Source organism: Diceros bicornis, chromosome 14 (genome assembly GCF_020826845.1).
Source record: "Diceros bicornis minor isolate mBicDic1 chromosome 14, mDicBic1.mat.cur, whole genome shotgun sequence".
Taxonomy (NCBI): Eukaryota; Metazoa; Chordata; class Mammalia; order Perissodactyla; family Rhinocerotidae; genus Diceros; species Diceros bicornis.
In genome coordinates, this window is record NC_080753.1 from 3,497,029 (window position 1) to 3,514,541 (window position 17,513).

Consider the following 17,513-nt stretch of genomic DNA (forward strand, 5'->3'; position numbering starts at 1 on the left):
TCTAAAAATTAAGGACCTAGACAAAAGAAAGCCATCTGATTTGAATGGTCTTAGAGTGATTCCAATGATAGTGTAATACCGTTAAAATATAACTAGGCTTGAGAACATATATGGTTATTACTTGAGTGATAAAGCAACAACTATATCAACTTAGGGAGATGAGTTTTCTTATCTGAATCCTAACAACTTAGCATCCCTATCTGCTGATATTCAAGCATTTTACTCCTAGAAAATTCACGGAAAGTTAACTATGAGAAACCTGGTTGATAACATTAACTGATCAGTGTCATTTTATCTTCGTACGTGTGGGGATCAACTGAGGTAAAAGAAGTAATAAAAACTAACATATTAAAAGAGAGTCTATAGTTAGCTATTGTTTTTTATATCCCCATGTAATCTACTTTTTCACTCTCCATGGATAAATCAGAGGGAACTATATTTGACTCTCTGTAAATGTCACAGCTCAGCACTTAAAAAAAAGATTCTAAAATTTGTATAAGTTTGCCTAAATCTTTGGAAAAAAGCCAGAGCATAAATATATACATGTGTGTCTGTGTGCCTATCTGTATGTTTATAGAGAGACAGATTTCATAAATAGATTTTCTGGCAGTGACTTACAAATAGGAATCATGATTTTGACTCCCTAGTATTCCTAATGACATGAATATTGAATTGTATGAGTTATATTCATAATTCATAGAATCCATGAAATTCTAGAGGTAATGATATTACCCAACATAACACTACATCTTTAAATGTATATTCCTAAGTATAGGAACCTAGTTGTCTTTCTCAGAAGTAAAAGGGAATAATTGAGCTTGTTAGGTGACTGTTACATATCTATATTTTGGATGATTTTTCATAGTATTAAGACGTTTTAGACACTTAAAACTTCTAGAACTTTGAATCATTGCCTCATAACATAGGATATTAACTTGGGGGAATTTAGGGTGCAAAGGGACTGCATGTGAGCTGGTTAATGTGTTTGGAGCACATTACTGGGATCCCAACTATGTCGCCTGCATGCAGAATATGTAACTAAATGGCTCCATGGGAAAAATCTCCCAAGGAGCAAATGAATGATTGATTATTTATATTGGTCTTTGCCATTTGCCACTCATGTCTGTCCTTTCCTCTAAAACGTGCTTTTGCTAGTCCTGGTACATTCTATCATTTGTGTGTGTGCATTTTCTCCCATAAACGGTAAGTCCCTTGAAGCTGGAGATCAGTCCTGCACATTTTATAGGTATTTGTTTTATGTTTGAATGTTCCAATAACCTAAATAACAGCATTATGAAGATTTCTCTCTGTAATAATGGATGAAATTATCAAGGACAGGTAAAATAGAATTGAAATATTTTAAAGGAAATAATTTAAGATAACATAAATACGCTCCAAGAGAACAGACTATACAGTTTTCATAATCACATAAAGATTATATGCCATTTATGAGCTAAGCATTTTATGCCTTTAGCAGTGAGTCCAGAAAGGCTGGTTTCCTAGCAAATATCCATCATTTTCATACATGGTCAGTGGCACATTCCCACCCCTTAACTGAATGAATGTGACAGAGTAATGTCAGAAGGATAGACTCTAGTTTCTTTAGTTGCAATATGAAGGCAACAGTCAGTCTCAAGTCTTTGGGACACTTTATAATTTTCCCAGGAAGGAAAACCAAGTATAGATAAAATCTTGGTGGAAAGCATTAATACACATATTTATAGAAATCCAACAGAGGTGAGCATTTATTGGTACTCATTCAAGGAAATGTTATAAACCATTGCATATGATAGAATCGAGAAAGGTATCCAGTTTGGACAAGAAACAATAACCAAAGGACACATTTTCCAATGTGAATGAATGAAACTTATACTCTTACTATTTCCTACGTATACTAGGGACCATATACAAAGTACACAAATGCAAATTTCACCGATGCAGAATACACTCACCTGGGCAGAGAGCAATATTGCAAGGCTTATGATGAGTTTCAGGTCCTTCACACGGCCTTCCTCCATACTGAGGAGGTGTGCACGACCTTGTTCTCGTTCTTTGGCCTCGACCACATGTAAATGAACATAAACTCCATGGTGACCACTCCTCCCAAACTCCATGGACTGTAATAAAGCAAAGAAGCTTCAACAACAAAAGCAGAGAGGTAAAGTCAAAGAGTTTTTTTCTTTAAAGAAAAAAACAACTCATCAAATAGACAAGCATGAAGATATTTCAGAAACTCAGCTGAGTTAATATTCTTATTTGCCACAAAATGTAAAAGTTAATTCAAAAATTCATTAAAATAATGGAAAATTGCGTGTACTTTTTTCTGTATTTGAACAGTTATTTATGTCATAAAGTTTGAATGTTTCCTTTTTTTAATGGAAATGTACCTCTCTGCCTTGTGGTAAAAGAGTCGTGAATTATTTTTAAGTCAAAGTAATATCAACTGAGGTAGTATAGAACACTAAATTTCTTATAATAGAGGTGATCTTCTGGAGTTAAATTTGCATTTAAATAAATAAGGGCCAACTTAATTCTTCCAATAGTTAAAAGTTTCAGTATTAGTGACTTTTATGATGTCAAAATGAAAAAAAAATCTGAAAATTGATTGTACATATTTTAAACAGGTTTTTAACCTCACATTTTAGAAAATAAAAGTATTTTTCCCATTTAAAAAATATGGATGTTTAAAGTCACTGTCTTTTTAATAAGAGGGATATTTCAAAAACTGTATCTACTCGCATAAGATCCTCTTTTTCTCGCTGTTTTAAAATGAGTGGCAAATACAGTCATGTGCTACATAATGATGTTTCCATCAAAGATGGACCACATATACGATGGTGGTCCTATAAGATTAATACCATATAGCCTGGGTGTGTAGTAGGCTACACCACCTAGGTTTGTGTAAGTACTGTAGGGAAGGAAGAAATTTTCTTCTACCCTTCTAGGTTCTTCTGGCTGGTCTAAGAATTAAATCGACATGAGACAGATTAAAGGAGAAAAACAAACAAGAGTTTAATAATGTATACGTGGAAGAAACCCAGGAAAACCAAGTCAGACACTAAAATGGCCAAAGCCCTCACCCTAAATACCACCCTCAACTAAAGACAAAAGAAGATGTTCGGGGTGGGGAGAGTCAGAGACTTCAAAGGGAAGGAAGGCAATTCACAGGTAGGAGAAAAGGAGCAAAGCTTTGGGAAACAAGTGTTTTTTTGGCCACACAGAAACAGAAGCACACAGAGGGGAGCCAGACAAACAGGCTTTTCTAGGTTCCTCCTTGTCTACCACCTCGTTCATGTGATGCCAAGGTGATAGCTCCCCTTCTGAGACAGCTTTTTTAATCTGAATTCGAGACATTGAAGGAGGAGGTAACAAGAAAAACTTTCTGAGTCTTTTGTTTCTTAAAAATTATCAGCTTAAAATAATCCTCATGTTAAAGAGATACACTTTGAGATGGCAAATTTTGTTCCCCTTCAGTACATTCTATGATATTTGTACAACGACAAAATCGCCTAACGATGCGTTTCTCAGAACTATCCCCATTGTTAAGCAACACATGACTGTATGAAGATCTCTTTCTAATGCCATGAAACCAGAAGATGCCTTTCCTCTTCCCATAACTTGATGGCAGTGGAAATCATCCTAATTAATAAAAATTCTAGAGAAAGCAAACGATCTTATTAAGATGATGCCTAACTTAACTATCAATGCACCAATACTTCAAATATGCCATTATAATGAATTCAGACTTGATCAGTAATACTAACACAACTTGTGTTCCTCCATAATAATCACTGTAATGAATATTGACATCTTTTGCAAAAAGTCCATTAGGGTTTAAAGTTTAGATCCCTTCCTTGCACTGTCAAATCACCAATCTCATTTCAATTCTTAATATTTGGGACACTAAATAATAGCACTCCATGGATAGTACAAATAAAAAGAAGTCAGGCACAGTGTGCTCTTGGGTTCAAAAGCCCCGTCTTGATGTTGAACCTCTGGTCTTACCATACTCTTACATGTTCACGAGTTCATGTTTGCTATGACACCCACTGGGAGGAGTAGGGGGAGTAGAAATTTATAATAGAAGATGGCAAAAAAAGATGTTTATTTTCTCCTCAACGTTGGTAGACATAAACAGAAGTGCACACCAAGCGTCAGAGGAGTTATGCGAGTAAATATAGCATATCTAGAATCATTTGCATGTACGTGCTGACCAAGTTTTCACCTTAATACACGTACGTGATACCTTAATGAGGAGGCATCTTATTCTCTTCTATTTATGCTGTTGAGTTGCCCCAACTGGTTGTGAAAATATGTTCAGATATTGGAAAAATTAGCCAAATTTACATAATATTCAATGAAAAATTCTTTAAGATTCTATGAAACTTGCTGGAAAATATATTTTTAAAAGACTATACAGAAAAAGAGTAAGACAGTGAGATAAATTAAGATGTTTACCTTTTTCCCATTTAAGTTTGGGAAAATCAAGCCAATTTGTTTCCATTAGTATAAGAATAAATAGTAAGTCTGTATTGAACTCTAAGGTATATGATCAATTATAGCAAGACTTTTTAAAAGTAATATGTATGAATGTATTTTGTTATGTAAAATGTGTACCTTTAATCAATTTTTGCATTTATTTCTAATTACCAAGATTTCCTCATTTGACAACCTTTTCTCCCCCTATTTTATATATAAAGTGTTAATAGACTATATGGTGTTCATATTGCTGATTCTGTTCATTTTCTTGTTTCTCAAATCACACTGCTCTATCTGCATTGAACAATCCCAGAAAAAGGCTGATAAACAGGCAGATTTTTCTCTATTAATCTCAAAGAAATGTTGATTAATCTTGACGGCTTAGTTAAATTACAAAGCTGGAACCCTCTGAAGTGTAATGTTACTTACTACTTGTTTACAGTCTTTACTGTTCCATGGTGAAATTTCATGACATCTCCACATCATTTTAAAAAAGCAAAAATACTTTTTTTCACTTGAAAGGGACACAAAATTATTAACAATTTATTATTTAGATACTATTTAATTAGGAAATCATAGCACATATAATTTATAGATGCTATTCATTAGATTTATGTTAAAGATTAGACATCTTTATTTTAAGGGCAAATTGTTATATAAATTCTTCTATTTTTCAGTCAAGTATGAAAACCGTAAATGATATAGCCTATTTTAAAAATGTACTTAATAAAACTAAGAAACAAATCAAATTAATCCATTTTTATAGTTTCCTTCTTTACTTAGACACCAGGTATATTATCACATCTCTACTTTGTGCTATCTAGAACTGAAATGAGGAATATACAATACAAAAACTATATTACTACCAGGTTTTGAGAAAGCATACAAATTATCTTCTGATTTAGACCAGGATGTATAAAATAACTCCTTTATGTCAAAGGTTTTTTTTTTCTTAAGAAATAAATGGGTATAAAAACTGTGACATTTACAAAAATATTTCAAAACCATTCCTTAGCCTAAATAAACTTTTTCTGAAGGATTATAATACCCATAGAGTAGACTAATGGTTCTCAGCCAGGGACAGTTTTGCCCCCAGGGGACATTTGGCAGTGTCTGGAGACATTTTTGGTTGTCACATCTCAAGGGGAGGGGGGTGCTACTGGCATCTAATGGGTAGAGGCCAGGGATGCTGCTAAACATCTAAAAATGCTCAGGCCAGCCCCCGCAACAAAGATTTCTCCATGTCAAAACGTCAATAGTGCAGAGGCTGAGAAACCCTGGAAGAGACCATAAAACTGAGTCAGAAACCAGGACAGTAAATATACAATTTAATGTAGCTCTCTACTTTTCTTAGGTTACTTTGTGGTTATTCCTGTCATTTTCTTCTCTGAATAATAAGAGTTTCTGAAGAGACTATAATGTCAAAGCAACAATTTTGCAAAAGGCTGGATATCTTAGGATCCATATTGGAAATAACACATTATTATGCAATTTAACTAAGAAAACCCTTCTTTTGAAATTTGACTAACGTGAGTGAAAGGTAACTAACTTATAACACTATTGATTAGCATTTAATAGTGCAAATAAGTAAGAGCTCTGATTCTATCATTCCACATATTTTTCTGGAAAGTGATTTTAATATTGTTTGTCCTTGTGTCATTTTCATTAATTAAATGCCAAATACGCTTGAGTACCCACAGTGTGACAAGTAGGTTATTGATTTCTGAGCAATTTTCTTCTTGGGAATTTCAAGGATTATTTTGGAAAGATATTTACACTGTTTAAACTACGATTTACATTTTTAAATTCACTTTTTGTCACTGTTTTCATGATACATTGTATCAAAAAGAAATACATATTTACCAGCATGGTAAATAACTGAACAAAATATTGAACACGAAATATTTCAAAACTAATAGAATAACCATCTGAAAGATATCCCAATTTCCTATAGTGGGATGCTTATTCTACATTTTCAAAATAATGAAGTTGCAAAATTACTCTTTATGTTTGGAAAATTAAAAAGAAATCAACAAAAATCTTTTCATTCTCTTTAATTCAACGTCTGAACCATACCAATGATTAAAAGATACATATTTCTTATCATCAGTACTACTTAACCAAATTTAGAGAGACAAACCTATACGTCCAGGAAGGTGAAGAAGATGAGTATTAGCATGTACTTTTGTAGGTATAACAGTAGGAGGTCTAAGAAATTGAGGAAAAACTTTAAAATCGTGGAATTTATTCAGTTTTCTGGACACCAGCACAGAGGGAAAGCAAAAGCCCTCTGGTCCCACTTCAGATGCTCTCTGTGCCCAGTGAAGAGATTAACTCGCATCTCTGGCACAAGGATGGAGACTTCCATATGTCAACATACGAATGTGCATAACCTGTGGCTGGAGGGGAATCTCCGAATGGAGAACACGTCAGCATCCACTCAGACTTCCACTTGGAGGTCCCTTTGCCGTTAAACTCTCTCCTTGTGTGTTGAAAGGATCCTGACTACTCAAAAGGATGCTGACAAGATAAACTTATACTCTATCAAGTACAGCTTAATTCTCTATTGACACTTTTCTCATTGCCCAGGACAGGGCACTGGACCCTGGAACCCTTAGCATAAATACTATAAATAGGGGCCAGCTTTAAGTGCTAGTCCAGACAACACACTCTACCCTCACCCAGCTGAAAACCCACAGCATTTACTCATGAGGGCACTTTACCTATACAGTCTAGAAGTTGTATAATTCCCCAAACTCCAGCTTCCTGTTCTTGTGTCCCTTCTCCGGCCTAACATACTTAGAATCTGTTTGCTCCAGGACCTGTGTCTTTGTCACCTTTTTTCACTGTCTCCCCCCTTCCATGACCTCCTCAGGCATTTTTTCTCCTCTGAATCTTTTCATTTTTCACTTGATGCTCTTTCTCATCTATCTAATTCCCACTGACTCGCGTTGATTTTCCTTGTTTTCAGTGGAAATTGTTCCTCTTTTCCTGCTACTTCTGTCTTCCCTTCCTCGTGGCTTTTTGCCCTGCTTAGCTTTTAATCTGCCTTTGTCTACTGCTTTATCTCCCAATTCTCCTATAAAGGGATCTCCCACCTCATTGCATTATTCCTCCTCCACGTTCTGCCCACCACTTCCTTTCTCTTTTATTTTTCCATATTGCCTTTTATTTTATTGTGATAAAAACACATAATGTAAAATTTATCATCTACACTATTTTTTTTTTTTGTGAGGAAGATCGGCCCTGAGCTAACATCTGCCAATCCTCCTTTTTTTGCTGAGGAAGACTGGCCCTGGGCTAACATCCATGCCCATCTTCCTCCACTTTATATGGGACGCTGCCACAGCATGGCTTGACAAGCGGTGAGTCGGTGCGCGCCTGGGATCCGAACCGGCGAACCCCGGGCTGCCGCAGCTGAGCGCGAGCACTTAACCGCTTGCGCCACTGGGCTGGCCCCTCATCTACACTATTTTTAAGTGTACAGTTCAGTAGCATTAAGCATATTCACATTGTTGTGAAACAGGTCTCTGGAACTTTTTCATCTTGCAAATCAAAACTCTGTGCCCATTAAACAACAGCTCATGCAGACTGTCTTTTAATGGGTCGCACTTGCCCATTCTGCTGGGAAATTGGGATCCTCTCTGCCCTTCCCCCATGCCACCCACTCTCTACTCTGGGTTTTGGGACTTGCAGAGTCAGCCATCTCTGGAGATGGAACTCACTAGAAAACTTTTAAGCACAATTTAGATGTGCAAATGGAAAGTGGCTGCACTGCCAGCCCCTTTCTTTATGCCCACCCTCTGGAGGCCTCTGGAAAAGCTGTGAATGCAAGTCCAGTGACAATTGCAGTGGTCAGTACAGTTGTATCACCCATCCATCAAATGGTTGAACAAAAAATATAAACCTGGAGATTGACAACATCATGTGCTTTGACCTCTTGAAAGAAACCCCAGATTCTGTTAGTACCTATTTTTATATGAAAGTCAGTGGTCTAAGAGGTAGAAATGCGTATAATATGCATATATACATCAGTTGAGAACAAAATTTTGATGTAACATGGAAAATATGACCCTAAGTGGGCAAACTATTGTGCTGTGCTCCGTTTAACATGAAAGATTATTTTTTTCCACTAATAACTTTTAAGTTTACAAAGCAGTGGTGGCTCTGATGAGTGCAGTCACCTGAATGAAATAAATCAACAAAAAGTCCTTTGGTCAGGGGCACTATTTTCCCTGATAGGGTCAAATAAGTGTTAAGGAAATAGCCGGCTGCCTTAAAGACCATATCAACCACTGCCTTAAACAATGGGCACATCATATTTCCAGTATGCTGGCAAATTACATTATTCCTCAAATATTCAGTTGAACATTTTCACCATGTAAAATAAGGAAAGACGTTTGAACCTTAAATACTGTTAGAAGCAGATACAGAAATTTCAAGCTTTTAGTTGGAGTGGGTAGGGGAGTCACTTATGTAATTTCTTGACTGCTCTGAAAGCAGAAATAGTCACACACATAAAATTTCACAGTTGAATAAGAATTACACTTATCCACTCTAATTAAAATACCTATACCCAGTTCATACAAAAATAACAAATTGTTCCAAATGCGTAGCATGACACAATTCAATAACATCCACAGTTGTAGTTGCTGCTAACACTACCTGGACAGAGGGCAGTGTTATTGCAAACCCTTGATTCTCTTAATGGGCCGCTGCAGTGTGTCCCGTAAGGTGATACACAAGTTCTGGTTCGCACCTGCGACCCTTGACCACAAGTGACTGAGCATGAGCTCCACTGGGACCACTCTTCCACACCAGATTCACCTGCGTGCAAGACAACAAATAAACGTGAAATACTGTCTTGAATATTCACTGAGTAAGCATTATACCAAACTGACATTATGACATGCAAGAATAAGTTATATGTAAAAATATGACAGTACATCAAAAGGTACAAGAAAACATTTCAGAGAAAAATAAATTTAAAGAGAGAGACATATTACGCTGATGCAAGGTCCACGTTTGCTATAACCTTGTTAGCAAAACTACTCTTCACAAATTCTACTGTGCTATGGATGCTAAGAAGGGATAGTCAGCATTTTTCAACAAGAATGAATGTTGAAGCGATTTTCTTCAAGCCAATCTTAGGCTTTGTACTTTGATGGGAGAGAAAGAAGAATGTATTGCTCAACTTCCTCTGGCTTTGGTGAGCGGGACTACATTGATGAACTCTTCCCTAATCCTTTATTGCATACCCTCCTTTCAAAGGCTGGGTGAGGTGGAGCCCTGGGAGTTCGGGCACATCTAATTTTGATTGTGTTGAACACTGACACTTATTTATAATTTATTCCTAGTGCAGTTCCTACTTTTTCATCCTGTGACAGCTATTTATTTTGTGATAATTTATTTAAAACCCTCCGCTCACAATTTTCCCCATGATTTAGAGTAGAGAAGCAATTTTTACTTGAAATGAAGGAAAATTCCTCTATGATTTCTATTAATTTAATATGGAACCAAAATTTACTCAAAAATAAGACCTTAAAAAGCCAATGAAAGTCTGCATTCATTAATTTTCTTGGAGTAAGCATCACATTGAATGTATGTCTAATTTCTGTTATTATAAAAAGTCATGTCCCAAGGAGACAAAGTCAAGAATTTCTAAGACCATTGCAGTGGGCTTCTAATTCTGTTCTGGCATTGTGTTCAGGATAGATTTTTAACATTGTTGAAAATTTGCAGTTGCTTTTCCCCACATACAAAATTGGGTCATTTACCTGCTAGTAGGAACTATTTAAATTAAATTTGAAAAAGTTTACAGGTGAAGTGTTTCTGAAAACTTTGTATCACAATTATATATAAATCAAGGAGCAATTTATATTTCATAGATTCTGTTTAAAATTTGCCTTTGGAATAGAATTCAAAGGATAGAATATGATAATCCATTGGCCATCTCTTTTGAAAGGTTAGTAAATGACTTGGAAATTACTTACAGTGCTACTCAAGGTAGCTGATCCACAAGCTAGTACTCCAGGACAGAAGGAGGTTGGACCAGAACGTAACGCAACTGCTGACTTCTTCACTGAGAATTTTTTTCCAAAAAAACTGTCAGCTGAAATAAAACATGTGCTTGATAGTAGTTGAATTTACATTCTGGTATAAGCTCCTTATCTCCTCAAGGACCTATAACTAGTTCACAGACGAGCACAGTCCGCCAACCACTTTGGGCAGCATGGATATGAAACGTTGGTTTGTGTATTGGTCTGCACTATGCTCCCACAGACCTAGATTACAATGCATTTATAACTAGATATATCTCACGAGGGCATGGAGTGGTCATTGGGGTGACATATTACATTAAATAGAATTTCTTTTCAGTGACCGGTATTTGTCCTGGAAGGTCTGTAGATATCATCCTTGATTATTTCAGTATTTTTTGCCTTCCCCGATTTATATATAACTAATTCATAAAGATGTTATTGGATGATCATTTTGAATTTTAAAGCCATGCCTCATAATATGTTCTTTTACATTAAAGAATACTCTATCAAGATTAAAAATTATAACTCTAGAAACCCAATAATAGGACAATGGTTAAAAATATCCACACACATATGTATATATGCACATATATATTTAGCAATGAAAAATTTAAGCTTAAAGTTAGGGAAAACATAATGCCAATTTTTTTCTTTAGATATTTCAATGTGTGTTTGTAATGAGATTAAGTGAAGTAGAAATATTATGGTTGTATGTTATTAATTAAAAACAGAAAACCTTGAACAATGTGAATTCTACAATAAGTAAAATGATAAGGTTATGACTAAAACTAGTTATATTTTTGCACAAAAGCAATCCTTCTCTTACCCTTGTTGTTGTGATGGCAGAAAAAAATGTTTTCATTAAACTGAGCAATGAATCAGAATCATGATCTACCTTTAAATGTATTTCTGTGAAAATATTTAAAGATTTGGGTTGCTTTTAATGTACGACACTACAATGATGTTCCACAGGCTATGCAGTGATGCCTGGATCATGAGAGGTTGATAATTAATGCTCAGAATTGGCCTTCCTCACTCTCTCTCAAACTAATGGTTCACTTTCTTATTCAAAAACAAAATAAATAAGTGAATAAAATATATATTTGCTTTCAAATTATGAATCAAATTTTGCCAATTAAATACTGGTCTACCTACCAAGATGACCTCGTTATAGCTCAAACGCTACAGTTTCAAGTGACATTTTCATTAAACAGCTATGATTTCCATGCTGCCACTTCCTCATTCCAAAAGGCGTGTTCTGGTCAAGCACATGGGTCGTTGTGAGAAATATCAACATACTTTGTAAGAAATTCGTTTTTAAAAAAACTCACTGACATTAAACTAGTAAAGTATAATACACAGCAAACTATTTTTAGTAAATGCGTCTTGAGTGATAGTACACATTCGTCTGTTCATCCGCTTGTAACTGAGAAGGCATATGGAACATCCTGGGGGCTTCAGGACCTAAGGCTCCATGAAGGCTCCTGTCCTGGCACAGAACATGAAAGGAACCTGGGAAAGCTCTGCAGTGACAGTCAGAGGTCCTGTGTTGGGTAAATCAACTGCATATCCGCTCTGCGACTCTGAGAATGTCACTTTACTTCTCTGAAACCCTCAATAAAACGAGTAAGACATCTACCGCAAAACCTATTTGTGAGGGTTAAATGAGATAATGTATGAGTGCATTTTAACTTATAAACAAAATATTAATACAAAATTTTGCTAGTATGTTAAAATTATTAAATTAGAAACACACTTTTCGTTTTATTTTTCTGTTTTCGATAACATGCTATATATCACTAATATAGGCTGTTTTCCCCACTAGAATAAACGACTACTTTTCTAAACATGTTTATAAGACAATTTGATGACTATAATGTTAAAAAGCATCAGTAAGCATAATTAAGATGTCTTAAGCCATCTTATTGGCCTTTAATTTAGATGTCTACATGAAATAGCTACATCTTATTACTTCATTTCGTTTCCCTTGTATTCCCTAAATACAGGTTGTGTCCTTGGCTATTGGAGCATTGTCCACTTATGTTCAAACTGGCTTATCTCAATTATTGGACTGATCAAAATGATCAAGTTATTTTGAGCAAGTAATGTTCCTTTACCAAATGTTAATCTTTTTAAAAAAATTTTTCACTTCCTTTATTACTTTATAGAAAGCTTGTTTTTTAAATACAGGTTTTACTGATCATATTGATTGACAAGGCCAGGTTACTCACTTTTAGAAGTAATTCTTAAATTACAGTCTGATAGCTTTTGTTTTGTTTTTCCTCATGACTAATATAAGAAACATATTATATTGTCTTTTATTATTTGATTTTACCTCTATTGCATTATTCTTTGTCCTCAAATTAATGTTAGCAAATGTTTATCATTTTTTATATGTAATACCCATTTCTTGGTTTGAAAGACAAATAGAAAGTTTTATGACAAAAACTTAAGTTTTGTAAAATTTTATTGTGTGACACTTGGCCGTATTTATTCAGACTAACTACCTTAATACCTAAAGAAAGTATAATCTCAGAAAATATTTAAGGAAAAAAACCCCTCTCTTTTTAGCTTTATACTGCCTAGTGTCAAATTATGTATTCTAAAAACTCTTTAAAAAAATGCAGTTTTCCAGTCTTTTATCAGTATCACAGTAACTTAAATTTAAAATAAGGATTATATGTGTATTTATATTTGCCTGTACTATGTTTGGTGTAAAATGAAATAAAACACATTTATTATTCATCAATTCAAGCATCCAATCAATATTTTCAAAACTTTAATTTTGAAGTTCATTGCATTTTCTGAGTTATTGTTAACAATATTGGCAAATTGTTTTAAAGCTCCTTATGGATCTATTTCATAAGTGTTTCTTCTATTTTATCAAATCATGTGTTACTATATATTAAATACAAAACAATGCCTGGAAAAGAATGAGTAAATGAAAAGAGAAATTAGTAATTTCTCACTAAGAAAACATAATGTTCCTTGTTATTTGAATTTTCAAAAATGAGTTTTAGCTGAAAACTGAATCTTCTTGGTATATGTCACAGGCAAATCCAAAACCTGAATTTATATAAAAACTGCTAGCCAAATTGCATAGTATTTATGCATAAACTAATTTTACTACATCATTGGAAATTTAAAACTGTGGGTCACCATTTCACTTTTAAGTGACTGCAATTTTAGGGAATTTCAGTAAAACAATGCCTGCCACCTGTTTTACAAAAGGAGGGACACCTCTAATCTTGCAGGAATGCCCCCAAGAGATGGCACCGGAATGAGCTGAGCAGTCAGCCCACGCCCTGTGCCTCTATTTAGAGCCAGACATCCTCTAATCTCTGGTCAGTGGTCGGGACTCTTTGCTCCCTGGAAAGGAGAAAAATACACTTAGAAATTTGAAAATTTGCCTGAACTTTTGGACTTGTTCAAACTAAAAGTAAAAATATAAATCACCTTTTCTTAAAGAGGAAGGTGCTCCAAAAGTAATCCAGAGAAGCAAATCTTCTTCATTTCTGGATTTGGCTGTGACATATATCTAAAAATATGTCCTTACTGCAGAATTTTTTCTAAACATCCTTCCTCTTTTGAGAATTCTTTCACCTACTTGCTACAAATGTATTAAAGTCTGCTACTCACCTATTACCAAGAGCACAATTCATTAAGAATTTGCATTCTTAAATTATAGATGCAAATCTAATGTTCCAAATAAATGCTATGCTAAGAACATATGAACTAAAGGGAATATGCATTCGTCAAGGAATTTCATCAAAATCAGTCTGCATGTCATGTCAAAAAGCTGGTCATGGACTGGAAACCTCTACGTTAACGCTAAAACAGATCATCTGGACTGAAATGCATAAAAATTTACAAAGACACAGATGAAACTGTTAGTTTGCAATTTCCTGAAATAAAAGTGACAGCTGAAAATGTTCATAACACAGTTTACACACACTTTCATCTAAGAACGTACCACATGCAATGTAACCAGATGGAATTATAGCCCATTTATTATGATGAGCCAAAATAGGAATGCATTTATTTGTTTTTTTTTATATATATATACATATATAATTTTTGGAGGTAGATATTTAAAAGTAATCTAATTAATCTAGAATTAAAAACTTCATAAACCAGAAAGTCATTTTTGTTGATATTTAATTACTTGGAGCATATTATAGCTTGTGAATAAAGACTGTTAACTTTTTACTATTTAGCTTGTATAAAACTCTTTTCAAATCAAAAATACTAAATTCTAAAAAAAGTTTTTAACTAATTTCTATACATTTTAACAACTTATATGATGTCTAACATTTGAAAAAATATTCAATATATTAAATATTGTTAAATTAAATTTCATCATCTGAAGTCCTATTTAAAATTCTAATTCTGAAAAGTTCTATAATAATCAATTACTGATGAATTAACTTTATTGACTTTCTTTAAAAGTTTAATGATACATTTTAAGTAGTTAATTAACATAAGTAAATAATAATATGTAAATCCTAAATGTCTCATACTATAAGGAAAATACATTTTACGCATTTTTTTGGTGCACTTTTCAATCACAGCTACTTCATTTATGGACTTTAACTGGTGACAAAAAAGAAAAATGGCTCAAAAAAAATATCAGCTCCAAAAACTGACGAATGTGCAGTAAAAGATTATGAAAACATGCAGTGGTTTCATTGAACTAATAACAGTAAATAGAAAAATGTAACTAACGTATTACCAGTTTGTGCCATAAATTTAGCAGCATCAGCTTGTTCCTGAGGGACCCTTTTTTCATGAACAGATCGAGGTCGCTGACTTTTAATTGTATGATCTCCCATCATTCCAAATTCTAAAGACAGAATAAAGGTATATGAAAGCTCGTGTGCAGACATTTCTCACAAATCACATCACTGTCTCATGCAATATGTTCCTACACATACCTAGAACCTACTGATTAAATTCACAATTCTAAATTTGCGAGGCTCTTCTGCTTGGAATATCTCTAAACCCAAGTCAGAAAATCTATAAACGAAAAAAGGTTTCAAGAAGCAATAATAACAGTCAACGCAATGACACATCAGGTTTTAAGTCAGCATAATTAACAGAAATAGTGTACTCTTTTCTGATAATGTTTTGAAGCAATCCATCAGAAAAAATACAACCACAGAGTTAACTGTTGTTTTCCAGACAGAACCCTGACTGAGTACCGCCACTGCTTTGCTGAAGAGTCAACACCCCCACAAGTCTTTCAGCACACCTCTTGAGGAATGAGGCACCTTGTAACCTAGCTGTCCTAAGGTGAACCTTCACTTAATGGACTATTTTTCCAAAGACGACGTTGCCCTTGGTGTCCTCCAAAGCTCACAGAAAATGGCAGCTGAAGGAATTCTCATTCTCTCCTGCCCGACTCCCCAGTAATTCCTCATCTCTTTTCTAACTACGTGTAAGAGAGTGTTTTCTCTTTTAAAAGTTATATTTAAAAAAGAGAATGATTCCAGGTTTCTGTTATTTAATCTTTTAATGGTATACCTCCTAAGAAAGGCAGAAAATCTGGGTCTAACTCAGAGACAAATAGGGAACAGAAAAAATAAATTGAACAAAAGAATAGATTCCACATAATATATTTTTTAAAAATTCATATGCTTAGACTTCTGCAAGAGTTCCATGCTTATTGCACCATTACTGTAAAATAATTTTAATGAAACCAAAGCCTAATGTATGGAATAGCTGTTGGTTCTGGTTCATAGGAGTGTAGGATGGGGAAGAGAATTCCCAAGGAGCAGAAAATTGAGGTGCTTTCTGTTACATCAAGAAAGTGGCTGCGGGCAGGCCCAGTGGTGTAGTGGTTAAGTTTGTGGGCTGCCCTTCCGTGGCTTGGAGTTCATTCAGAGGTTCAGATCCCTGGCGCGGACCTATAACCACTCATCAAGCCATGCTGTGGCGATGTGCCACATACAAAATAGAGGAGGATTGGCACACGTGTTAGCTCAGGGACAATCTTCCTCAAGCAAAAATGGGAAGATTGGCAACTGATGTTAGCTCAGGGCGAATCTTCCTCACCAAAAAAAAAAAAGAAAAGAAAAAAGAAAAAGAACATCTCCGGGCCCTAAGACCAGGTCTTTATATGTGACAAAGATGACTGGGGGACACGATCTGATGATAACACAGGTCTATTGCCAGAACTACTAACGCCAAAATCTGGGAATGGATAATTTCACTAGTTTATTGTTTTGCCTTTTCCCCTCAATTTTTAAAATAATCTTCTGCTAAAATATTACCACTTTCTTTGTGAAACTAAGTAGTGTATTTTGTAAGCACTAATTCTACCAACTCATCTTCTAAGTAGGGAGAAAAGACTAGCACGTGTTTCTGTCCAGCCTGGCTGGCAAAGCCCTACTGACAGATAAATTTGTCAGAAATTCTTTCCAGATATTCTACCCAAGAGAACATCCCGTGAGAAATCTGAGAAATCTAAATGTGTTTGTTTTGTCAGTTTAGATAAAATGCAAGGCAGGAAATGGAAATTTCCATAAAATGTCAGTTGATTAAATCTTGTAAAATCCATCACTGTTTTTTATGGCTGCCAACACCCTTTCATTCCATTCATCTGTGTGTACAGTATGTGCTGCCTGGACCATGTTTTATCATGCTAATAAGAAGTATTTAATCGCATATCATTTAATGATTTTGGAAATTGACTACTTAGAAAGTTTATATCTAGACTCTTATACACTATCTAATATTTTAAAATATTATATATAATTGAAAATTTTCCTGATCTGAAATAGCAAAATAAATTAGTAGTAATTTTTATTAACAGTATGCTTTACTTTCTGTCCTCCTGAATTTATCATTTAAATTGTGTGTATATGTGTTGTGTTTGTGTGTGTCTCTAACTTAGGGCTTGGAAGTCGGAGTGTATGCTTACAATAAATAAGTTGAGGGCTCTGATGCTCACACTAAGGTTGTTTTGGCGCTGGGAGAGCAAAGGATGCCAAA

At 34.7% G+C, this 17,513-nt stretch overlaps 1 protein-coding gene across 1 annotated transcript in view; it reads right to left on the reverse strand.

Moving 5' to 3' along the window:
• ADGRB3 (adhesion G protein-coupled receptor B3) overlaps positions 1–17,513 on the reverse strand; it is a 661,473-nt gene that overhangs the window by 378,049 nt on the left and 265,911 nt on the right. Inside the window, exons 4-6 of the mRNA XM_058554075.1 lie at positions 15,253–15,363; positions 9,145–9,306; positions 1,953–2,117 (exon numbers count right to left, since the gene is read on the reverse strand). Coding sequence (XP_058410058.1) covers positions 1,953–2,117; positions 9,145–9,306; positions 15,253–15,363 — 438 coding nt within the window. The remainder of the gene's footprint in view (positions 1–1,952; positions 2,118–9,144; positions 9,307–15,252; positions 15,364–17,513) is intronic.